At 48.4% G+C, this 27,849-nt stretch overlaps 1 protein-coding gene across 1 annotated transcript in view; it reads left to right on the top strand.

The window, feature by feature from the left end:
- Positions 1-267: 267 nt before the first annotated feature.
- LOC119967932 (adhesion G-protein coupled receptor F1-like) overlaps positions 268-27,849 on the top strand; it is a gene marked incomplete at its 5' end in the record, with an annotated part of 102,243 nt that continues 74,661 nt past the window's right edge. The window contains 3 exons of the mRNA XM_038801028.1: positions 268-1,944; positions 12,621-12,729; positions 26,424-26,530. Of these exons, the coding sequence (XP_038656956.1) occupies positions 268-1,944; positions 12,621-12,729; positions 26,424-26,530 (1,893 nt within the window). The remainder of the gene's footprint in view (positions 1,945-12,620; positions 12,730-26,423; positions 26,531-27,849) is intronic.

Below are 27,849 nucleotides of genomic sequence, written 5' to 3'. Positions count from 1 at the left end.
GAGTCATCAACATCCCCAACTGAGTCATCACCATCCCCAACTGTGTCCTCAACATCCCCAACTGTATCATCAACATCCCCAACTGAGGCATCAATATCCCCAACCGTATCATCAACATCCCCAACTGTGTCTTCAACATCCCCAAATGTATCATCAACATCCCCAACTGAGGCATCAACATCCCCAACTGTATCATCAACATCCCCAACTGTAACATCAACATCCCCAACTGTGTCATCAACATCCCCAACTGAGACATCAACATCCCCAACTGTATCATCAACATCCCCAAATGAGGCATCAACATCCCCAAATGTATCATCAACATCTCGAAATGTATCATCAACATCCCCAACTGTATTATCAACATCCCCAACAGCATCATCAACATCCCCAACTGAGTTATCAACATCCCTAACTGAGTCTTCAACGTCCCCAACTGAGACTTCAACATCCCCAACTGAGTTATCAACATCCCCAAATGTATCATCAACATCCCCAACTGAGACATCAACTTCCCCAACTGTATCATCAACATCCCCAACTGTCTCATCAACATCCCCAACTGTGTCATCAACATCACCAACTGTGTCATCAACATCCCCAACTGTGTCATCAACATCACCAACTGTAACATCAACATCCCCAACTGTGTCATCAACATCCCCAACTGAGACTTCAACATCCCCAACTGTATCATCAACATCCCCAAATGAGGCATCAACATCCCCAACTGTCTCATCAACATCCCCAACTGTGTCATCAACATCACCAACTGTGTCATCAACATCCACAACTGCATCATCAACATCCCCAACTGTCTCATCAACATCCCCAACTGTGTCATCAACATCACCAACTGTGTCATCAACATCCACAACTGCATCATCAACATCCCCAACTGTCTCATCAACATCCCCAACTGTCTCATCAACATCCCCAACTGTGTCATCAACATCCCCAACAGTGTCATCAACATCCCCAACTGTATCATCAACATCCACAACTGTCTCATCAACATCCCCAACTGTGTCATCAACATCCCCAACTGTGTCATCAACATCCACCACTGCATCATCAACATCCCCAACAGTGTCATCAACATCCCCAACTGAGTCATCAACATCCCCTACTGTATCATCAACATCCCTAACTGAGTCATCATCATCCCCAACTGAGCCTTCAACATCCCCAACTGTATCATCAACATCCGCAACTGAGTCATCAACAATCCCAACTGAGACATCAACATCACCAACTGTATCATCAACATCCCCAACTGCATCATCAACATCCCCAACAGAGTCATCAACATCCCCAACTGAGTCATCAACAATCCCAACTGAGACATCAACATCCCCAACTGTATCATCAACATCCCCAACAGCATCATCAACATCCCCAACTGAGTTATCAACATCCCCAACTGAGTCTTCAACGTCCCCAACTGAGACTTCAACATCCCCAACTGAGTCATCAACATCCCCAAATGTATCATCAACATCCCCAACTGAAACATCATCATCCCCAACTGTATCATCAACATCCCCAACTGTCTCATCAACATCCCCAACTGTGTCATCAACATCCCCAACTGTGTCATCAACATCCACAACTGCATCATCAACATCCCCAACTGTCTCATCAACATCCCCAACTGTATCATCAACATCCCCAACTGTGTCATCAACATCCCCAACAGTGTCATCAACATCCCCAACTGTATCATCAACATCCCCAACTGTCTCATCAACATCCCCAACTGTGTCATCAACATCCCCAACTGTGTCATCAACATCCACCACTGCATCATCAACATCCCCAACAGTGTCATCAACATCCCCAACTGAGTCATCAACATCCCCTACTGTATCATCAACATCCCCAACTGAGTCATCATCATCCCCAACTGAGCCTTCAACATCCCCAACTGTGTCATCAACATCCCCAACTGAGACTTCAACATCCCCAACTGTATCATCAACATCCCCAACTGTATCATCAACATCCCCAACTGTATCATCAACTTCCCCAACTGAGACATCAACATCCGGAACTGTATCATCAACATCCCCAACTGAGGCATCAACATCCCCATCTGTATCATCAACATCCCCAACTGCGTCATCAACATCACCAACTGAGACATCAACATCCCCAACTGTATCATCAACATCCCCAACTGCATCATCAACATCCCCAACTGCATCATCAACATCCCCAACTGTGTCATCAACATCCCCAACTGCATCATCAACATCCCCAAATGTGTCATCAACATCCCCAAATGTGTCATCAACATCCCCTACTGTATCATCAACATCTGCAACTGAGTCATCAACATCCACAACTGAGTCATCAACATCCCCAACTGCGTCTTCAACATCCCCAACTGTATCATCATCATACGCAACTGAGTCATCAACATCCCCAACTGAGACATCAACATCCCCAACTGTATCATCAACATCCCCAACTGCATTATCAACATCCCCAACTGAGTCATCAACATCCCCAACTGAGTCATCAACATCCCCAACTGAGCCTTCAACATCCCCAAATGTATCATCAACATCCCCAACTGAGACATCAACATCGCCAACTGTATCATCAACATCCCCAACTGACACATCAACATCCCCAACTGTATCATCAACATCCCCAACTGTGTTATCAACATCCCCAACTGTATTATCAACATCCACATCTGAGTCATCACCATCCCCAACTGTGTCCTCAACATCCCCAACTGTATCATCAACATCCCCAACTGAGGCATCAATATCCCCAACCGTATCATCAACATCCCCAACTGTGTCTTCAACATCCCCAACTGTATCATCAACATCCCCAACTGAGGCATCAACATCCCCAACTGTATCATCAACATCCCCAACTGTATCATCAACATCCCCAACTGTGTCATCAACATACCCAACTGAGACGTCAACATCCCCAACTGTATCTTCAACATCCCCAAATGAGGCATCAACATCCCCAAATGTATCATCAACATCTCCAACTGAGGCATCAACATCCCCAACTGTATCATCAACATCCCCAACTGTATCATCAACATCCCCAACTGTGTCATCAACATCCCCAACTGAGACTTCAACATCCCCAACTGTATCATCAACATCCCCAAATGAGGCATCAACATCCCCAAATGTATCATCAACATCTCCAAATGCATCATCAACATCCCCAACTGTATTATCAACATCCCCAACAGCATCATCAACATCCCCAACTGAGTTGTCAACATCCCCAACTGAGTCTTCAACATCCCCAACTGAGACTTCAACATCCCCAACTGAGTCATCAACATCACCAAATGTATCAACATCCCCAACAGAGACATCAACATCCCCAACTGTATCATCAACATCCACAACTGTCTCATCAACATCCCCAACTGTGTCATCAACATCCCCAACTGTGTCATCAACATCCACAACTGCATCATCAACATCCCCAACTGTCTCATCAACATCCCCAACTGTGTCATCAACATCCACCACTGCATCAACAACATCCCCAACTGTATCAACAACATCTCCAACTGTATCATCAACATCCCCAACTGTATTATCAACATCCCCAACAGCATCATCAACATCCCCAACTGAGTTATCAACATCCCTAACTGAGTCTTCAACGTCCCCAACTGAGACTTCAACATCCCCAACTGAGTCATCAACATCCCCAAATGTATCATCAACATCCCCAACTGAGACATCAACATCCCCAACTGTATCATCAACATCCCCAACTGTCTCATCAACATCCCCAACTGTGTCATCAACATCACCAACTGTGTCATCAACATCCACAAATGCATCATCAACATCCCCAACTGTCTCATCAACATCCCCAACTGTCTCATCAACATCCCCAACTGTGTCATCAACATCCCCAACTGTGTCATCAACATCCACCACTGCATCATCAAAATCCCCAACTGTATCATCAACATCTCCAACTGTATCAACAACATCCCCAACTGTATTATCAACATCCCCAACAGCATCATCAACATCCCCAACTGAGTTATCAACATCCCCAACTGAGTCTTCAACGTCCCCAACTGAGACTTCAACATCCCCAACTGAGTCATCAACATCCTCAAATGTATCATCAACATCCCCAACTGAGACATCAACATCCCCAACTGTATCATCAACATCCCCAACTGTCTCATCAACATCCCCAACTGTGTCATCAACATCCCCAACTGTGTCATCAACATCCCCAACTGAGACTTCAACATCCCCAACTGTATCATCAACATCCCCAACTGTCTCATCAACATCCCCAACTGTGTCATCAACATCCCCAACAGTGTCATCAACATCCCCAACTGTATCATCAACATCCACAACTGTCTCATCAACATCCCCAACTGTGTCATCAACATCCCCAACTGTGTCATCAACATCCACCACTGCATCATCAACATCCCCAACAGTGTCATCAACATCCCCAACTGAGTCATCAACATCCCCTACTGTATCATCAACATCCCCAACTGAGTCATCATCATCCCCAACTGAGCCTTCAACATCCCCAACTGTATCATCAACATCCGCAACTGAGTCATCAACAATCCCAACTGAGACATCAACATCACCAACTGTATCATCAACATCCCCAACTGCATCATCAACATCCCCAACAGAGTCATCAACATCCCCAACTGAGTCATCAACAATCCCAACTGAGACATCAACATCCCCAACTGTATCATCAACATCCCCAACTGCATCATCAACATCCCCAACTGAGTTATCAACATCCCCAACTGAGTCTTCAACGTCCCCAACTGAGACTTCAACATCCCCAACTGAGTCATCAACATCCCCAAATGTATCATCAACATCCCCAACTGAAACATCATCATCCCCAACTGTATCATCAACATCCCCAACTGTCTCATCAACATCCCCAACTGTGTCATCAACATCCCCAACTGTGTCATCAACATCCACAACTGCATCATCAACATCCCCAACTGTCTCATCAACATCCCCAACTGTCTCATCAACATCCCCAACTGTGTCATCAACATCCCCAACAGTGTCATCAACATCCCCAACTGTATCATCAACATCCCCAACTGTCTCATCAACATCCCCAACTGTGTCATCAACATCCCCAACTGTGTCATCAACATCCACCACTGCATCATCAACATCCCCAACAGTGTCATCAACATCCCCAACTGAGTCATCAACATCCCCTACTGTATCATCAACATCTCCAACTGAGTCATCATCATCCCCAACTGAGCCTTCAACATCCCCAACTGTATCATCAACATCCGCAACTGAGTCATCAACAATCCCAACTGAGACATCAACATCACCAACTGTATCATCAACATCCCCAACTGCATCATCAACATCCCCAACTAAGTCATCAACATCCCCAACTGAGTCATCAACAATCCCAACTGAGACATCAACATCCCCAACTGTATCATCAACATCCCCAACTGCATTATCAACATCCCCAACTGAGTCATCAACATCCCCAACTGAGTCATCAACATCCCTAACTGAGCCTGCAACATCCCCAACTGTATCATCAACATCCCCAACGGAGACATCAACATCCGCAAATGTTACATCAACTTCCCCAACTGTATCATCAACATCCCCAACTGTGTCATCAACATCCCCAACTGAGTCTTCAACATCCCCAACTGCATCATCAACATCCCCAACTGTATCATCAACATCCCCAACTGCATCATCAACATCCCCAACTGAGACATCAACATCCCCAACTGTGTCATCAACATCCCCAACTGTATTATCAACATCCCCAACTGTGTCATCAACATCCCCAGCTGTATCATCAACATCCCCAACTGTCTCATCAACATCCACAACTGTGTCATCAACATCCCCAACTGTGTTATCAACATCCACAACTGCATCATCAACATCCCCAACTGTCTCATCAACATCCCCAACTGTCTCATCAACATCCCCAACTGTGTCATCAACATCCCCAACAGTGTCATCAACATCCCCAACTGTATCATCAACATCCCCAACTGTCTCATCAACATCCCCAACTGTGTCATCAACATCCCCAACTGTGTCATCAACATCCACCACTGCATCATCAACATCCCCAACAGTGTCATCAACATCCCCAACTGAGTCATCAACAGCCCCTACTGTATCATCAACATCCCCAACTGAGTCATCATCAGCCCCAACTGAGCCTTCAACATCCCCAACTGTATCATCAACATCCGCAACTGAGTCATCAACAATCCCAACTGAGACATCAACATCACCAACTGTATCATCAACATCCCCAACTGCATCATCAACATCCCCAACTGAGTCATCAACATCCCCAACTGAGTCATCAACAATCCCAACTGTGACATCAACATCCCCAACTGTATCATCAACATCCCCAACTGCATCATCAACATCCCCAACTGAGTCATCAACATCCCCAACTGAGTCATCAACATCCCTAACTCAGCCTGCAACATCCCCAACTGTATTATCAACATCCCAAACGGAGACATCAACATCCCCAACTGTAACATCAACTTCCCCAACTGTATCATCAACATCCCCAACTGTGTCATCAACATCCCCAACTGAGTCTTCAACATCCCCAACTGCATCATCAACATCCCCAACTGTATCATCAACTTCCCCAACTGTATCATCAACATCCCCAACTGTGTCATCAACATCCCCAACTGAGTCTTCAACATCCCCAACTGCATCATCAACATCCCCAACTGTATCATCAACATCCCCAACTGCATCATCAACATCCCCAACTGAGACATCAACATCCTCAACTGTGTCATCAACATCCCCAACTGTATTATCAACATCCCCAACTGAGTCATCAACATCCCCAACTGTATCATCAACATCCCCAACTGAGTCCTCAACATCCCCAACTGTATCATCAACATCACCAACTGAGACATCAACATCCCCAACTCTATCATCAACATCCCCAACTGTATCATCATCATTCCCAACTGTATTATCAACATCCCCAACTGAGTCCTCAACATCCCCAACTGCATCATCAACATCACCAACTGAGACATCAACATCCCCAACTGTGTCATCAACATCCACAACTGCGTCATCAACATCCCCAACAGCATCATCAACATCCCCAACTGCAACATCAACATCCCCAACTGTGTCTTCAACATCCCCAACTGAGTCTTCAACATCCCCAACTGAGTCATCAACATCCCCAACTGTATCATCAACATCCCCAACTGAGACATCAACACCCCCAACTATATCATCAACAGCCCCAACTGTGTCATCAAAATCCCCAACTGTGTCATCAACATCCCCAACTGAGTCATCAACATCCCCAACTGTGCCTTCAATATCCCCAACTGTATCATCAACATCCCCAACTGAGGCATCAACATCCCCAACTCTATCATCAACATCCCCAACTGTATCATCAACATCCCCAACTGTGTCTTCAACATCCCCAAATGAGATTTCAACATCCCCATCTGTATCATCAACATCCCCAACTGAGCCTTCAACATCCCCAACTGTGTCTTCAACATCCCCAACTGTATCATCAACATCCCCAACTGAGGCATCAACATCCCCAACTGTATCATCAACATCCCCAACTGTATCATCAACATCCCCAACTGTGTCATCAACATCCCCAACTGAGGCATCAACATCCCCAACTGTATCATCAACATCTCCAACTGTATCATCAACATCCCCAACTGTATTATCAACATCCCCAACTGTGTCATCAACATTCCCAACTGTATCATCAACATCCCCAACTGTGTCATCAACATCCCCAACTGCATCAACAACATCCCCAAATGCATCATCAACATCCCCAACTGTGTCATCAACATCCCCAACTGCATCATCAACATCCCCAAATGTGTCATCAACATCCCCAAATGAGTCATCAACATCCCCTACTTTATCATCAACATCCGCAACTGAGTCATCAACATCCCCAACTGAGTCATCAACATCCCCAACTGCGTCTTCAACATCCCCAACTGTATCATCATCATCTGCAACTGAGTCATCAACATCCCCAACTGAGACATCAACATCCCCAACTGTATCATCAACATCCCCAACTGCATTATCAACATCCCCAACTGAGTCATCAACATCCCCAACTGAGTCATCAACATCCCCAACTGAGCCTTCAACATCCCCAACTGTATCATCAACATCCCCAACTGAGACATCAACATCGCCAACTGTATCATCAACATCCCCAACTGACACATCAACATCCCCAACTGTAACATCAACATCCCCAACTGTGTCTTCAACATCCCCAACTGTATCATCAACATCCCCAACTGTGTCATCAACATCCCCAACCGTGTCATCAACATCACCAACTGAGTCATCAACATCCCCGACTGTGTCATCAACATCACCAACTGAGGCATCAACATCCCCAAGTGAGTCATCAACATCCCCAACTGTGTCATCAACATCCACAACTGTTTCATCAACATCCCCTACTGAGTCATCAACATCCCCAACTGAGACATCAACATCCCCAACTGTATCATCAACATCCCCACCTGAGTCATCAACATCCCCAACTGAGTCTTCAACATCCCCATCTGTTTCATCAACTTCCCCAACTGTATCATCAACATCCCCAACTGTGTCATCAACATCCCCAACTGAGTCTTCAACATCCCCAACTGCATCATCAACATCCCCAACTGTATCATCAACATCCCCAACTGCATCATCAACATCCCCAACTGAGACATCAACATCCCCAACTGTGTCATCAACATCCCCAACTGTATTATCAACATCCCCAACTGAGTCATCAACATCCCCAACTGTATCATCAACATCCCCAACTGAGTCCTCAACATCCCCAACTGTATCATCAACATCACCAACTGAGACATCAACATCCCCAACTCTATCATCAACATCCCCAACTGTATCATCATCATTCCCAACTGTATTATCAACATCCCCAACTGAGTCCTCAACATCCCCAACTGCATCATCAACATCACCAACTGAGACATCAACATCCCCAACTGTGTCATCAACATCCACAACTGCGTCATCAACATCCCCAACAGCATCATCAACATCCCCAACTGCAACATCAACATCCCCAACTGTGTCTTCAACATCCCCAACTGAGTCTTCAACATCCCCAACTGAGTCATCAACATCCCCAACTGTATCATCAACATCCCCAACTGAGACATCAACACCCCCAACTATATCATCAACAGCCCCAACTGTGTCATCAAAATCCCCAACTGTGTCATCAACATCCCCAACTGAGTCATCAACATCCCCAACTGTGCCTTCAATATCCCCAACTGTATCATCAACATCCCCAACTGAGGCATCAACATCCCCAACTCTATCATCAACATCCCCAACTGTATCATCAACATCCCCAACTGTGTCATCAACATCCCCAAATGAGATTTCAACATCCCCATCTGTATCATCAACATCCCCAACTGAGCCTTCAACATCCCCAACTGTGTCTTCAACATCCCCAACTGTATCATCAACATCCCCAACTGAGGCATCAACATCCCCAACTGTATCATCAACATCCCCAACTGTATCATCAACATCCCCAACTGTGTCATCAACATCCCCAACTGAGGCATCAACATCCCCAACTGTATCATCAACATCTCCAACTGTATCATCAACATCCCCAACTGTATTATCAACATCCCCAACTGTGTCATCAACATTCCCAACTGTATCATCAACATCCCCAACTGTGTCATCAACATCCCCAACTGCATCATCAACATCCCCAAATGCATCATCAACATCCCCAACTGTGTCATCAACATCCCCAACTGCATCATCAACATCCCCAAATGTGTCATCAACATCCCCAAATGAGTCATCAACATCCCCTACTTTATCATCAACATCCGCAACTGAGTCATCAACATCCCCAACTGAGTCATCAACATCCCCAACTGCGTCTTCAACATCCCCAACTGTATCATCATCATCTGCAACTGAGTCATCAACATCCCCAACTGAGACATCAACATCCCCAACTGTATCATCAACATCCCCAACTGCATTATCAACATCCACAACTGAGTCATCAACATCCCCAACTGAGTCATCAACATCCCCAACTGAGCCTTCAACATCCCCAACTGTATCATCAACATCCCCAACTGAGACATCAACATCGCCAACTGTATCATCATCATCCCCAACTGACACATCAACATCCCCAACTGTAACATCAACATCCCCAACTGTGTCTTCAACATCCCCAACTGTATCATCAACATCCCCAACTGTGTCATCAACATCCCCAACCGTGTCATCAACATCACCAACTGAGTCATCAACATCCCCGACTGTGTCATCAACATCACCAACTGAGGCATCAACATCCCCAAGTGAGTCATCAACATCCCCAACTGTGTCATCAACATCCACAACTGTTTCATCAACATCCCCTACTGAGTCATCAACATCCCCAACTGAGACATCAACATCCCCAACTGTATCATCAACATCCCCACCTGAGTCATCAACATCCCCAACTGAGTCTTCAACATCCCCATCTGTTTCATCAACATCCCCTACTGTGTCTTCAACATCCCCAACTGAGACATCAACATCCCCAACGGGATCATCAACATCCCCAACTGAGTCGTCAACATCCCCAACTGAGACATCAACATCCCCAACTGTGTCATCAACATCCCCAACTGAGTCATCAACATCCCTAACTGATTCATCAACATCCCCAACTGATTCATCAACATCCCTAACTGAGTCATCAACATCCCCAACTGAATCATCAACATCCCCAACTGAGTCTTCAACATCCCCAACTGAGTCATCAACATACCCAACTTTATCATCAACATCCCCAACTGAGACATCAACATCTCCAACTGTATCATCAACATCCCCAACTGTGTCATCAACATCCCCAAATGTGTCATCAACATCCCCAATGGAGTCATCAACATCCCCAACTGTATCATCAACATCCCCAACTGAGACATCAACATCACCAACTGTATTATCAACATCCCCAACTGTATCATCAACACCCCCAACGGTGTCATCAACATCCCCTACTGTATCATCAACATCCCCAACTGCATCATCAACATCCCCAACTGAGGCATCAACATCCCCAACTGAGTCATCAACATCCCTAACTGAGTCTTCAAAATCCCCAACTGCATCATCAACATCCCCAACTGAGACATCAACATCCCCAACTGTATCATCAACATCCCCAACTGATTCATCAACATCCCCAACTGTATCATTAACATCCCCAACTGATTCATCAACATCCCCAACTGAGACATCAACATCCCGAACTGAGTCATCCACATCCCCAACTGTGTCACCAACATCCCCAACTGTGTCATCAACATCCCGAACTGGATCATCAACAACCCCAACTGAGTCGCCAACATCCCCAACTGAGACATCAACATCACCAACTGTGTCAACAACATCCCCAACTGAGTCATCAACATCCCTAACTGATTCATTAACATCCCCAACTGATTCATCAACATCCCCAACTGAGACATCAACATTCCCAACTGAGACATCAACATCCCCAACTGTATCATCAACATCCCCAACTGAGTCATCGACATCTCCAACTGAGGCATCAACATCCCCAACTACATCATCAACATCCCCAACTGTATCATCAACATCCCCAACTGTGTCATCAACATCCCCAACCGTGTCATCAACATCACCAACTGAGTCATCAACATTCCCAACTGTGTCATCAACATCACCAACTGAGGCATCAACATCCCCAACTGAGTCATCAACATCCCCAACTGTGTCATCAACATCCCCAACTGTTTCATCAACATCCCCTACTGAGTCATCAACATCCCCAACTGAGACATCAACATCCCCAACTGAGGCATCAACATCCGCAACTGAGTCATCAACATCCCCAACTGAGTCATCAACATCCCCAACTGAGTCTTCAACATCCCCATCTGTTTCATCAACATCGCCCACTGAGTCATCAACTTCCCCAACTGAGACATCAACATCACCAACTGTATCATCAACATCCCCAACTGCATCATCAACATTCCCAACTGACTCATCAACATCCCCAACTGAGTCATCAACATCCCCAACTGAGTCTTCAACATCCCCAACTGAGTCTTCAACAACCCCAACTGTATCATCACCATCCCCAACTGAGACATCAACATCCCCAACTGTATCATCAACATCCCCAACTGCAGCATCAACATCCCCAACTGAGTCATCAACATCCCCAACTGTGTCATCAACATCCCCAACTGTATCATCAACGTCCCCAACTGAGACATCAACATCCCCAACTGTATCATCAACATCCCCAACTGTATCATCAACATCCCCAACTGAGACATCAACATCCCCAACTGTGTCATCAACATCCCAACTGTGTCATCAACATCCCCAACTGTATCATCAACATCCCCAACTGTATCATCAACATCCCTAACTGAGACATCAACATCCCCAACTGTGTCATCAACATCCCCAACTGTGTCATCAACATCCCCAACTGTGCCATCAACATCCCCAACTGTGCCAACAACATCCACAACTGCTTCAACAATGACTCCGACTGTGTCAACAATACCCTCAAGTGTGTCAACAGCCACAATGACTACACAAGGTACATTAGGTAACAATGTATATTCCTTTCACCTGCAATGTAAGAATGTCTTTCTTTCACTGCAGGCAGCAAAATTGCAAATGGTTCTCTGAACCTTATCCTCTCTCCATGGTGAATATTCCTGCATGAAGGGCATTTACAGAGGGGGTCCTGATCTCCGCTGCATTTTTGCATTTTACATAGTTAAATTATTGGTGGGGAAACACATGGTCAACCACTTCTGAATCTCATTGCAATTAATAACCACTTAAGGAGATCATTGCACTGCCACTAGTATTTACCCAGCAGGCTGACCTATCACTATGGCGTTTGAACACTGCTACAACTATGGAGCCATTTGCCAGTACCCGGGGAAGGAATGAAATGTGAGTCCCATGATTAAAGGCAATCACTACCTGATGGAGGGATGTAACATCAGGAAAGGGAATGAAAACTGAGAACCACCTCACTGTCTTTGCTGCTGACTCCCCTGCACCGCTCTCCCCATGACCCTTTCCCCTTCAGATCTGACCACCCCACACGTGACTTATGCATTGCCTGGGTCACTCCTGATCCAACTTCTGTTTGGACCACAGCTCACTGCAGGTGAAGTGTATACCCCAGGATCTTGATTCCAGAGGAGATCTATTGTTGCCGCCACCTCTGCCTAACTGGCTTGTCGAATTATAGAATTCTAGAATTTACAGTGCAGAAGGAGGCCATTCAGCCCATCGAGTCTGCACCGGCACTCAGAAAGAGCACCATATAAAAGCCCACTCCTCCACCCTATCCCCGTAACCCAGTAACCCCACCTAACCTTTTGGACACTAAGGCAATTTAGCAGAGCCAATCCACCTAACCTGCACATCTTTGGACTGTGGAAGTAAACCGGAGCACCCGGACGAAACCCACGCAGACAAAGGTAGAATGTGCAAACTCCATACGGCAGTCACCCGCTTCCGGAATTGAACCCGGGTCCCTGGAGCTGTGAGACAGCGGTACTAACCAGTACCATGCCGCACAGTCTTGTATAAACTGAGAGTCATAATCTGTTTTTGGACTGGGGAATGGGTTGGTCGGCCTCTTGTCCTCATCAATAATCAATTATGCTTCAGTGGGCCTTCCCTAAACTGGTAGTATGGGTCTCTCACCAGCTCTCTATCCAGCAGTTGAGACCCCCACCGCCCCAAAAAGATACAGCCAGTATTCCAGGTGTGTGTCACTAAGCCCTGCACAACAGTGCTAAAACTTATTTGCTCCAGCCCCCTTGAAACAAAAGCCAAACTATCATTTGTCAACCTAATTGCTTGCTGTACCTGCAAACTGATTTTCTGTGTTCCTTGTGCGAGCATACCGAAGTCTCGCTAGACATCAACATTTACAAGTTTAACGCCCTCAAAAAATGTTTTAACATTAGAGGCATTTCAAAATATATACAAAACAGAAATACCTAAAGGGCCCTAACAAACGAATAGTGATATCATAACATATTAAACACTCATCATACACATTCCTTCCTACCTCCGCCTTTTTATCCAGTATAACCCTCAACTGCTCCCTTCTCCTTTGACAAAAGAACAAAGAACAAAGAAAAGTACAAGCACAGGAACAGGCCCTTCGGCCCTCCTAGCCTGTGCCAACCATGCTGCCCATCCAAACTAAAATCTTCTGCACTTCCGGGGCCCGTAATGCTCTATTCCCATCATATTTGTGTATTTGTTAAGATGCCCCTTAAACGTCACTATCGTCCCTGCTTCCACCATCTCCTCCGGCAGCGAGTTCCAGGCACCCACTATACTCTGTGTAAAAAATTTGCCTCATACATCTCCTCTAAACCTTGCCCCTCGCACCTTGAACCTATGCCCCCTAGTAATTGACCCCTCTACCCTGGGGAAAAGCCTCTGACTTTCCACTCTGTCTATGCCCCTCATAATTCTGTACACCTCTATCAGGTCGCCCCTCAACCTCCGTCTTTCCAGTGAGAGCAAACTGAGTTTATTCAACCAGAACAAACTGAGTTAAAAAAGAAAAGAAAAAATAAAATAAAACGAAATGCACCCCACTCCCCTCGCTGACATTTTAGTGCGCTTAAAAGAAGTCAATGAACAGCTTCCACCTCATGGAAACCTCTTTGTCCATCCCCTAATGGCGAATTTAGGCCATGGTTCTCCGTTTCTGAGACTGAGGGCTGAATCCTCCGCCATTGGGATTCTTCGTTTTGCCGGCAGCCCGGGGGTTTCCCGACGGTGTGGGGCTGCCCCACAATGGGAAACCCCATTGACCAGCTGGCGAAACAGAGAATCCCGACGGCGCAAAGCACCAGCAATCTGGTGCGGTGGGACGGAGAAACCCGCCCAACGTGTTGACTCCGCGCAGAATTTGTGGACTTTCACAACAACAAAACTGGCGCCACAGCTAGACCCATTCTGCTACTATTAAGGGGCTAACACCGGCGCCACTAATCGATTCTAATGAGAAAAGGTGTTGGATTCACCGGTTTCGTGATTGACACTTAGGATGCTAACCGGCTACAACCTCATATACACACCACTCCCACACACCATTCCAGCCAACATTCCAGGGTCAGCGCCCTGGGAAACATCGCCCGGACAGGCCAACGGTGCCGCAAAAAATTGCCAGGGGGCAGCGTGAATCCCGTCCCGACACCGGCTACCGGATTCTCTGGCTCCAGTTTTTCGGCGGGGCGGGAATTGCGTCGTGCTGGTCGGGGGCCGTTGACAGTGGCCCCCCCCCCCACCCCCCGTGATGGGCCGAGCGGTTGCCCGTTTTCAGCCTGTCCCACCGGCGTATATTAGACCGGGTCCGTACCGGCGGTACGTGGCTCTGTGGGCGGCCTGCGGAGTCCTCGGGGGGGGGGGGGGGGGTGGGGGCTTTGCGGGATCTAGCCCTGGTGGTGCCCCCACGGTAGACTGGCCCGCGATTGGGGCCCACCGATCCACGGGCGAACCTGTGCCATGGGGACACTCTTTGCCTCCGCGCCGGCTGGTGTAACGGACCGCCATGGCCGGCGCGGAGAAGAAACCCGCTGCGCATGCACTGGGATGACGTGAGCACATGCTGCCGCTCCCATGCATGCGCCAACTCGCGCCGGCCAGCGGAGGCCCTTTGGTGCCGGCCGGCGCGGCGTGGCGTCCTTCAGTGCCGGCTAGTGCGGCGCCAGCCCTGCCGGCATCGGCCTAGCCCCTGAAGGTGCGAGGAGTCCGCACCTTCTGGGCGGCCCAATGACAGAGTGATTCACGCCACTCCTCAGCACTGGTACGGTCTGCCCCGCCGGTTAGGGAAGAATCCTGCTCCATGGGCGCGATTCTCCGCAAATGCGGAGAGTCGTGAAGGCTGCCGTGAAACCGTCCGTGTTTCACGGCAGCCTCCGCGCCCCCTCCCGGGACCCGATTCTGCTCCCTGGTCGGGGCTAGCAGCGGGGCCCTGTGAACCTCGGCATCGCAGGCTTAGCGAAATTCGCTGAGCCCGCGCGCCAAAGTTAACGGCGGCTGACGCGCACGATGACGTCAGCCGCGCATGCGTGGATTGGACGGCTCCAACCTGCGCATGTGCGGTTGACATCATCACGCATATGCGTGAAACCCGCGCATGCGCGGGCCGTCATGCCCCTCAGCCGCCCCGCGGACTGACCCAGCGGGGCGGCGGAGGAACAAAGAGTGCGCGGGGTTCAGACCCATGGTGCGGCCGTGCTAATCGGTGCCATGGTTCCCCAGAATGGCACTTTGCGGCCGTTTTCATGAACGGTGAGAGCAGGTGTGTTGCCGTTCATGAAAACGGCCGTAAAGGCCTGGGAACTCGGCCCATCGGCTAGAGGAGAATCGCTGCTTGCCGTAAAAAAACGGCGAGCAGCAATTCGCATCGGGGGGCGGGCGTGGGAGGGGGAGAATAGCGGGAGGTCGGGAAAAATGTCGGGAAGGCCCTCCCGCTATTCTCCGACCCGTCGTGGGGGGCAGAGAATCGCGCCCCATGTTTCTATTGGCCTGGGTTCTCCGCCGTGCCACATCACTCCCCCAACCGGCCACCTGGATTCTCTGTTATGCCATCCGGTCAATGGGGGGGGCGGCATTCTCCGACCCCCACCAGGCCGGAGAAACGCTGGGGGGCGGCGTGAATCCCGCCCCACTGCCCCGAGTGTCCACCCGTTTTCGGCGGGTCCCACCCGTGTGAAATACACCAGGTCCGTATCGGCGGAACCTGGCTCTGTGGGCGGCCTGCGGAGTCCTCGGGGAGGCGAGGAGGGATCTGGCTCCGGGGGTGGAGGGGGGGGGGTGGCGGCCCACGGCGCTCTGACCTGTGATTGGGGAAAAACAAGCGGAACCCCATCGGCGCCAGCTGGTGAGGCGCCAACCCCTCCGGCACCAGTCCAGCCGGAGTAGTTCACGACACGCCTCGGCACGGTACGCCAGTTAGGGGAGAATGTGCCCGGGGTTTCACATTGTGGGGCAGCACCATGCCATCGGGAAACCCCCGGTTGCCGGCATAACGGAGAATCACACCGGCAGAGAATCCTGGACCTTGTCCATGGGGCTGGTTTAGCACAGTGAGTTAAACAGCTGGTTTGTAATGCAGAACAGGACCAGCAGCGTGGGTTCAATTCCCGTACCGGCCTCCCCGAACAAGCGCCGGAATGTGGCGACTAGGAGCTTTTCACAGGAACTTCATTGAAGCCGACTTGTGACAATAAGCGATTATTATTATTGTGTATTGCAGGACCTGCTGGTGATTGGACAGGTGCATTTGGCATCCTTCGCCCCCAGGCAGTGCCACAGCCGGAGCCCCCCATGAGCCGAGCAGCAATTAGAGCAGCTCTGATGGCAACCCTCTGCCTGAGACAGGAGACCCCGGAGCTCGTGTCGGAGGATGACACAGACTTTTCATTACAGCTGTCCCCAGCAACCTCCACCATCCCAGAGACACTTTAGTGATTAGACTGGTTGGACACTACCTAGTGTTCATCACACAGCTGATCCGGTACAGCAGGTGGAGGTAGGATGGTGAATGGTTGGAGGGCCAACCCCAGGGACCAGCTGCTTTCCAGACAGGTTTCAGGGTTCTTGAATGGACAGTCCCATCAATTGTGGAGATGCAGTTGCAGAGCCAGGGCCAACATGAGGGGTTGTCGGTGAGCATCCAACACTTGCAGGAGGTGGTGCTGACAATGGGTGCCACTCAGGCCAACATTGCATGGGTAGCATCCGTTGGGCAATAGGGGCGACAGTTTTGGCTATAGATCAGCATGTCCAAGACCTGGGGCATTCTTTTCAGGCACTGGCCGAGGCCCAGGGCAGGGTTGCCGTCCTATAGGCAACCATGTGCCGGAGCCACCTAGACATTGCAATGAAGCTCCTGAGCATGGCCAAGTCACAGCAGGCCATGGCTGGGAACTTCAGCGGCATTGCCCAGGCTGTGGCGCAGATACAGAGGGAGGTGGCCCAGTCCCAGAGGTAGATGTGGCAGTCACTGGCTGATATGACACAAATCCAGAAGATGGTGGCAGTCAATGGGTGGTGTGGCGCAGTGCCAGACGGAGATGGTCCACTCCTTGTGTTCCATGGTCATGAGCATGCAGACCCTGCTCGAGACCAGAGCATGCCTCCAGGACTGGCAGCACCAGGTGGGTGGGTGGGGGAGCCTCAAGGGATGGCTACGCTTGCACCCCAATTCCCTTGGAGTAGCCCAGGGACCAACGGGCACCCCGAGGGAGGAGAAGGCGATGGGACCCATGCCGGTGACTCCGCAGGGGAGGTGGTGACAACACAGAACCTCGGACTCCCCCCCCCCCCCCCCCTCACTCTCCTGTCCCTGGTGCATCAGGTGGGCAGCGGCGGCACAGGTGCACCATGCCAACGGGCACCGCCAACGGGACCCAGGTCGCAGGGCGGGAATCACAGCAGGCCACATCCACTCCTGCCATACCGTCTGGGAACCACCTAGATGTTAGCGCCCGTGATACCTGAAAGTTAGATACCAGTTAATTTGGCTCCGGTGCAGGGCACAGTTTAGTTATAGGACCTAAGGCGTGTATCTGTAAATATTTTTTCACATTAAATACCTGTTACCACTGTTACAACATGTAACAATACTCTGTCAGCTGATGTGAGGGCTGGGCTGGTCTGGGCAGGCCAGTCGCCAGGGCTGCAGCGACGAGCAGGAAGGCCACCATTCCTGGCCGAATTCCAATATCTATTGTCTACAGAGGTGAATGACCGACATATTAGCATGGTGCGTACTCCCCTGCCAAACCTGGTCCAGTGGACTGCATGGTTGCACCGGTTGGCACTGCGGGTTCTGCTCCTGCATATTCCCCACCCCTCATCCCCGCACCCCTGGCCCCGTCGGTTGCCGGCACCGTGGAGGCCTCTGGCCCTGGAGCCTGACCCTGATGCCAGGGGTACCATTGGCAGGCACTGCCCCTGCCAGGAGTATGCTCCATGCCCCCAAGACGCCCCCCCCTCTCCCCCCCCCCCCCCCCCCCGCCCCACACCTCCATAGAGGCTGGTGCCGGTTGGGTGTGGGGGTTGGGGGGTGGGGTGTGGGGGGGTTGGGGGTACCCATACAGCTGGTGTCACTCTGCAGAACCAGGGGCCAAGGTAGGTGCTCAGTGGGTGCACAGGAAGGTGGCTGTCTTGCAGGCTGCGGTAATGACGGTCCTTGTCTGGGCACCACTCCAGTCCTGAGGGGTGTCACCCCGGCCACTCAGTCTGTTCTCCCATCGTTCCCCCCCTCCTCCACAGGGCCCTGGCAGGGCCCTACCTCCCCCACCCCAGCCAGCCCAGCCAGCGTCCAGTCCGGCAGCCCGCCATCGCAGCTCTCAGTGTCCTACTTCCTCTCTGTCTCCCTCATCAGCCGTGACACTGGTTTCACGATTTTTAAAAGCTCAAGTGATCCATGCCATTGGGAACTTGACCCATCGGAGGGGGAGAGTTGCGGAGGCTCAGGGAATACCGGGGCAGACCAGCTAATTATATGCAAATGGTGTTTCCTGTACGTGCGTTCCGGAATACATTGACGACACAGTCGAGGTAACAAGAATTGCAATTTTGCCATTGGAACCTATTCTCCACACAATTGTGTTTCCCAATTTTGGCGTTGGTCAATGGAGAATCCCACCCTTGATCTTTTCTAATTGAAGGAATTCATTCACCCCTGTCCCTACTCTTGGCAGCTCCTAATCCCAGCAACAATATAGCAATATACTCCTCCGGCTTCTTTCTCCACCAGAGCACCGGAAATCATCAGACACTGCAAAATTGCTACTCACTGGCTTGGTGTTACCTCCACTCCCAAACCTTTGACAGTTCTTTGGTAACTCTCCTCCAGAACTCGACCAGCCTTAAATAGGCCCGGAACATGTGGCAGAGTTCTCCGGGTTCCCGCAGACCGCCCGCATTCATCCTCTACCCTACGAATGAGTCAACTCATCCTAGCTGTCGTCATGCCCTATGCAGTGCAGCACGATGGATGTTGGTTAGCACTGTTGCCACATGACGCTGAGGACTAAGGTTCGATTCCGGCCCCGGGTCACTGTCCATGTCGAGTTTGCACATTCTCCCTGTTTCTGCTTGTGTCTCACCCCTACAACCTAATGATGTGCAGGGTAGGTGGATTGGCCACGCTAAATTGTCCCTTAATTGGTACAATTTTAAAAATATGTATGTGCCCTATGCACCACCTTGAATTGAATTGGGTTTAATCACGCGCACAATGAGGATGCATTAATCCTGCACAGAGTCGCATTCCAAATCCCCTCCCGCCTCACCACCGCCGTTTCCCCCCCACCAAGTCCTTCCTCCCACTTTTGCCAAGTTTCCTCCATCGCGCTTCCTCTTTACTCAGCTCCGCATAGATGTTAGAGATCTTGGGCTGGACTCTCCATTTCAGCAGCTAAATACCACCTCAAACGGAGAATTTGTAGGAGTTCTACAACGTAAAAATCAACACTGAACCCTCACCGATTCCGGGACTGGTGAGGGGCTAGCAGCGGCGCCAGGTGAAACTCCCGGCTCCCACGCCGAAAACGGCTGGAGAATGGCCGGGTCCCTGGCCGCGCATGCACATGGCTGACAACCTGCAGCATGGTGCCAGCTGTGCATGGACCCGACCCGCCATCCGCGACCCCACAGGCCACCCTCTAGCCAACCCCTAGCCACTCCCCACCAGTACCCCCAGGATCCTGGCCGAGTGTGGCAGCGCTGGACACAATCTGCAGCTGCCACGCCGGGATCCCATTCACATGTGTTCTGTGCCATTGGGACCTCAGCTTAGCAGGGGAAGAGCATCTCGGGAGGGCCTGCCGATGACGCACCAACAACATTGCAACAGTGCGCATGACGCGATGATGCCATTTCAGAGAGGCAGAGCATGGCTGACTGGCATCAAACTGGCGCCAGCTCCGATTTGTGTGTCAGAGCCCATTCTCCGCCAATCGCCGATTACGATATCGGTGTCCGGCAACAGGAAATCCAGACCCTTTCCTTTTCCTCGTCCTCTGATAGAAGCCTGTCCTGCAGCCCTGGGGGCTACTTTGCCATTCTTATGATGGTTGAATAGCCTCGTACTTTCCCACATTACACTCCACCTGTCATCTTGTTATCCAATGACTTAGCCTGTTTATAACCCATTAAAGCCTCACTATCCCTTCCTCATAGCTGGTATCTCTACCTCACTTTGTATAATCATAAAACTGCAAGATATTATTCTCTGTTAAGATGGCATGACTTATGTGGTGATATGATCTGCATACTCGTCTGCCATTGGGCCAGAACGTCGGCTTACCATTGGCCCTGGTCGGTCATGTGCCTCTCGACCGATTGGCTGAGAGGCTGAGTTAACCACGCCTCTATTAACGAGGTATAAATGCTCAAACGCCTGACGATCGTTCCTTTCCACTGTAGACGATCGCAGAGCTGTGTTCTAGTCAATTAAAGCCAGACTTTGGTAAATCACTCGCCTCACGTACAATCGATGGTACATCAATTTAATTGACTACGACTTTGAAGATGGAGTTCCGCATCAAGCCCGAATGCCTCCGCATCAGCCCGCAAACTCCGAACTCTGCAGAACTTTTCCAACTCTGGCTGACTTGCCTCGAAGGGTTCCTAGCATCTACAACCACCCCCCCCCCCCCCCACCCCCACTCTCTGTTAAGATGGCATGACTTAATGCTGTGCTGCTCAAATGCCAGAAGGGCAACTTAAAACAACTGCCAACATGTTTCCTTTTTGCCATTTGTACACTAGAAGGAGAGGTACTGAAATCCAGAAATGATGTCACTGAGTACTTGTGATGATTTTATAATAAAGGGAATGTTTATTGAATGTAAAATTTTAAAAAATAGAATTATACTTAAAAACAATTGTTTCACACAATACCAATACTTTAAAATAGTTCCAAACAATCTGAATTATCTACTTTCAAAGCCAACTTTCTCCATATCTGTACAGCAATCTCCTTATAGATTTGAAAATTTATTAAAGTCCAATAACTTTTACCACACAGTGCCTTTAATTTCACTGTGTGTCCTCTGAGGTTAGCAGCAGCTTTTTATCTGGCGTTGTTCACTCTGCTTGCTGGGAAAAGACCAGTTAACCCTGCTGTCTGCTGAGATCTAAAACAGCCCCCCATCGGTTTCAGTATCTCCTTAAATATGTTCCTTCTCTTTGATCTGTCCAATGTCTCAGCCAGTCTCTTTAGAAATCTCCCAGAGTGAATTAAACTTGTTTCTTTATTGTAGCTTTTAGGAATTAAAAGAAAAGTAAAACTCACCCTATCCATACCAAGAAATCTTTCTTTGATACCCTCTATATATCCTCTTTTGAACCAAATCTACTTTTATTTTGTAAACATCCTTACCAAATTACACTTATGTAAACATCTGTTTGAAGTTCTCCTCGGCTCATTACCCTATCAAACTCACTTCTTATTATCAGTTTAAATTCTCACAATGAACCTGTCTCTTGCTTCAAATACCATTTACACATTCCTAACAGTTAAAACATATGACTAGAATATTACCCAAAAAATCTGTTACAATTTCTTGGGTTTTCCTGACACTGGGCTGGATTTTCCATGTCGCCAGTAGTGGAGTTCCTGACCCGGCAGAGAATACAGTGTCGGGGATAAAATGGAATTGGCGAGGGGAGACAAGCTATTTCCAATGCTTTGGACGCCTGCTGGTGTCGGGATTGACGTTTGTGCCCTGCGGCAGCGGGAGAATGTAAATGGGTAATTAGGAACATTTGCATCTCATTATCTGGCTGGGCACCATTCTCCAGGCACCCATGATCCTCCTGTCCTCTGGAAAGGGAACCACATGGGCAAGAATTGCTGCTGCTCTTGACAACTGTGTACCTGACACAATAGACCTTGCGGTGTGCCAAGAGGGTAACTCTTTAAGGGAGTTACCTCCAATGTAAATTGGAGGGCCACCCTCCCCCCTACAACACAAGACCTACCCACTCCATCACCACCATACCCATCCACCGCCCCACCCCCCCATCAGAGACCCCCGAATTAAAGGGACCTTCCCAGGGACCTCCTAAATGAAGGGATCCTCCACAGAGACCACCTAAATAAAGAGACCCCCAAGGATCCCCTAAATGAAGAGACCCCCTCAGAGACCACCTAAATAAAGAGACACTCCACAGAGACCCCTAGTTAAAGAGACCCCCCACAGACACCACCCCCCCCCCCCCCCCCCCCCCCCCCCCCCCCATCATAAGAGAGACCTCTGTCCGATGCTAGAAAGCAGTTCAAACAGATGCAATGAAAACTGCTTTAACACCCAGGCAATACACCTCCTGGCTCAGGCACAACAAACAGCTCCTGTCAATTCCTGAAAAGAGGAAAAACAGTCAGATGGGTTTTAACCACCTCAGATATTTGATCTGCAAGCCATTCATTTATTTCTCTTTGATATTGATTTTACTAGGCTGTGATTGACAGCTTCCACACACACCCAGCTGTCAGCATTGTTCCATTCACCTCCCTACACATTTGAGTAAGTTAGCAGTGGTCAGCTGTGAAACTAACCACAATGTCTATAAACATCAAGCTTTGATTGACAGCTCCTGAACCACTTCAAACAGATTTAACTGTTTTTCATTCATCTCCGGTTGAATGACTTTGAAGTGGTCAGCCGTGAAAATAACAGAAAACACTTAACTCTGTTTGAATTAGTCCAGGAGCTCAAAATGGTGGCTCAATAGTGGGATTCCAAAGAGAATTGCTTGTAATCCTCACTATGCCAAGATTACACGATTAAGAATTAGGATTTGCTTCCTGATTTGTGCTCCCAATGGGAGTGTAAATTAGATGCAATTCAGCTCCAGCAGGGGAACATAGGGCTAGATTCACCGATTGCCGACGCTGAAATCGCATTTAGCGATTGGCCAGAGAATCCCTTTTGATGCCGAAATCGGGGGCATCGCCTGTTTTCGGATACTCTGCCCCCTCCAAAACAGCATCATCAGTGAGTACGCCGCACGCCGTTAGATCACCCTCAGAAGGTCACCTGAAGACCCTCCCCCTATGTTCCGACCCGATGGGCCAACTTCCCAACGGTGTGGATCACTTGTGAACTGAGGTTTTGCAACCTCGAGTGGCTGCTGCGGACTGTTTCCAGTGCCACCACAGTAGGGTAGGGGAGCCATTCCGCTAGCTGGGGGAGCTTCGGCGGAGCTGAGGGGACTAGTGGGGGTTCGCCCGGGGGTGGCGAGGGGGGGGGGGGGTTACAGGGATCCACTATCTGGAAGCCCGGCCAGCGCCATGTTGTACCGCACGACCACTGTAGGTCGCTGCCATTTGCATGCACGGCCACGGATCCGGCAATTCTCCATCTATATCTGCAGGGAAAGCCAGGGGTTTTACGTGGTTCGGCTGCTAGGCCCTCACTGGGCAGAACATCGGTGTGGGGACGGCGCCGACATTTTGATCATGATACTAGTCACGATACATGCTCCAGACAGAGCCTCAAAATCGGAGAATCCAGCCCACCGTCTCCCAAATGGAGAATCCTGCCCACTGTCTTTTCATTTAAGTAATTCATACGGATTGTAAACAACTGAGACCCCAACACTTATCGCACTCTACTGGTCACAGCCTGAAACTAAATGCATTAAATCCCAACTTGAGGGTGCCTAAGTTATGCCTCCTATTTACTACCTGTATGTTAACCAATTCTCACGATGGTAATATATTACTCCTAACTCGACGAGCCCTTACATTTTGTCTGGCCCCCTCTCGAATGCCTTTTGGAAATCCCTGTATATTACAGCTACTACTTCCCCTTTATCTACCCTATTAGCTACATCCTAAAAAAAATCTAATACATTTGTCAAACCCAATTTCCCTTTCGTTAAACCATGTTGGCTTTGACTGAGTGCTTTGTTAAGACTTTCTGATGACTGATGTCAGATAACTAGCCTGTAGTTCCTTGTTTTCTCACTCCCACCTTCTTTGAATAGCAGTGTTTCATTTGCTAACTTCTAAACTGCTAGGGCCATTCTAGAATTTAGGGAATTTTGCAAAACCCTAGCTAGTGCATTCATTAGTGCAGCTATCTCTTAAAAATGCCTAAGATATAGGAAAGCAGGAAACGTTATTGTACAAAGTTCCAACCTAATTTTCACACCAACCCTGATAAAGTGAGTGGCATGAGAGAAGCCAATGTCCCATTTTTAGGCCTGAAACTGCATAATATTATCACAACTGCCCTTTCCATTACAATGTACTGGGAAGGAATTGGGTGGATAGTGGCCAAAGTTTGTACAGTACCATCACATGGGTTCTGTGTTTCCAGTGCAAGAGAGGAATTCCTAGGATAGGAATGAACCAGTGTGATAAAAAGATTGATTATGTAAAAAGTTTTTTTAGACATTTTGTGAGGCAGGATATTGATGGCTTACAGATCAACTTTATGCTGAAGCAGAGTGTCACAATTCCATGTTTGCTGGTATGACTTCACCCTTACCTATAAAACCTCAGAAATCTTGTTCATGGAGGTGGAGGCAAAGGAATGCATCATATTTGTTCACAACTGGAATCTTCAGCAGCAGGTCAACATTCAGAGTGACTGGCATCAGTTAAAGCTAACCTGCACTGTTTAAAGAAGAGGAGTATTGGGTTTGTATCGGATTCTGGCACTCATGTAGGAAGTGAATCTAACCTTTGAAACACTGAACAATGGCTCATGATGGGAGAAAGTGGGAATCAAGGTTTTGAGAGTCTTCCCTAGCAGTTTTGTTGGAGGAAGTGGAAAGAAGGAAAGATATAGAGGCAGGAAGCCATGGAGATGGACATTCATGGTCTGCCTGCTACTTCCAGTGGTCATTTACTGCACACATGCTAATCCCCTCACCAGTATGGCATCCGGCATTTCTCACCCCAAAAGGCAACATACGTTCGTGAGACACTATTTTTGGAGACCTAAGAGCACTGCGAGTTCTCAAAAGCTGGGGGCAAATGATCCCAATTTCAAACCAAGCAAGAGTTTAAAACGAGCAAGATTCTTATCATTTCATACCTTGATCATTTTATTTTTGCTAATCTGTGAAAAGTTGCATTTTTTTTTCTGAAAGATTACAGCCATAGTTCTTTGTGGGATGTTAGATTATAGAAACCACAATTCATTAGTAACACAAACCATCTTAAAGCAAACAATTGCACATTCTCTATATTTGATTTTTTTTTTGCAGTGAGGAAGAACTACGCTGTCAGAATTTCAGAATTGGACTTTACAGATGATCTAAGCAACACTTCCTCAACTTTATATCAAACTCGCGCAAAAGAATTTAAGATGCTGGTATGTGACTGAATGAATTGTAAAATCTAAAAGTGTTTTTTTCTAACTGTCTGCTACTTTGGTGAATCTTGCCTTTCAGTGCTGTGCAACAAATATTCTGGTTTAAGGCCCTGCTGGTGCATTAAAATAAAGGCAAGGTAAAGTCGCCAGAGTCCCAGATGACCATAGGCTGCTTTCCACTTTGAGGGGGAGAGCTGACTGGTAGTAATTTAACCTGAGGATCACCACACATCAGCGAGGGGCAAAGTTGGGAAGACAGACCTTCATGTATAACCTCAGCCAGTACAGGAATTGAACCTGCAGTTATTCTGCATCACAAACCAGCTGTCTAGCCACTAAGCTAAACCAGCCTAGCCATCAATAAAGATCTGAAAAGCTTCAAAAGGCAGTTATAGAGTCATAGAGTCACAGATGTTTACAGCATTGAAACAAGCCCTTCGGCCCAGCTGGTCCATGCCGCCCAGTTTGTATCACTAAGCTGATCCCACTTATCCGCATTTGGCCCATATCCCTCTACACCCACCCTGTCCATGTAACTGTCTAACTGCTTTTTAAAGGACAACATTTTACCTGCCTCTACCACTGCCTCTGGCAGCTCGTTCCAGATTAAATGAAATGAAATGCCTCCGTGTGAAGAAATTTGCCCTCTGGTTTCCTTTGTATCTCTCTCTTCTCACCTTAAACCTATGCCCTCTAGTTCTAGACTCCTCTACCTTTGGTAAAAGATGTCGACTATCTACCTTATCGATGCTCCTCATTATTTTATAGACCACTATAGATCACCCCTAAGCCTCCTATGCTCCAGGGAAAAATGTCCCAGCCTATCCAGCCTCTGCTTATAATGCAAACCATCAAGTCCTTGTAGCAGCCTCATAAATCTCTTCTGCACCCTTTCTAGTTTAACTATATCCTTCCTATAATAGGGTGACCAGAACTGAACACAGTATTCCATGTGTGGTCTTACCAATATCTTGTACAATTTCAACAAAACGTCCCAACTCCTGTATTCAATACTCTGACCAATAAAACATAGCATGCTGAATGCCTTCTTCACCACCCTGTCCACCTGCGACTCCACCTTCAAGGAGCTACAAACCTGAAATTCCTAGATCTCTTTGTTCTGTAACTCTCCCCAACTCCCTACCATTAATGAATAGGTCCTGCCCTGATTTGATCTACCAAAATGCATCACCTCACATTTAGCTAAATTAAACTCCATCTGCCATTCATCAGCCCACTGGCAATCTTGTTTAACCTTCTTCACTATCCAATATGCCACCAATCTTTGTGGAGTCATAGAATCGTAGAATTTACAGTAC

The sequence above is a fragment of the Scyliorhinus canicula genome, chromosome 6 (genome assembly GCF_902713615.1).
Source record: "Scyliorhinus canicula chromosome 6, sScyCan1.1, whole genome shotgun sequence".
In the NCBI taxonomy this organism is placed as follows: Eukaryota; Metazoa; Chordata; class Chondrichthyes; order Carcharhiniformes; family Scyliorhinidae; genus Scyliorhinus; species Scyliorhinus canicula.
This window is presented reverse-complemented; position numbering and strand designations above follow the sequence as displayed.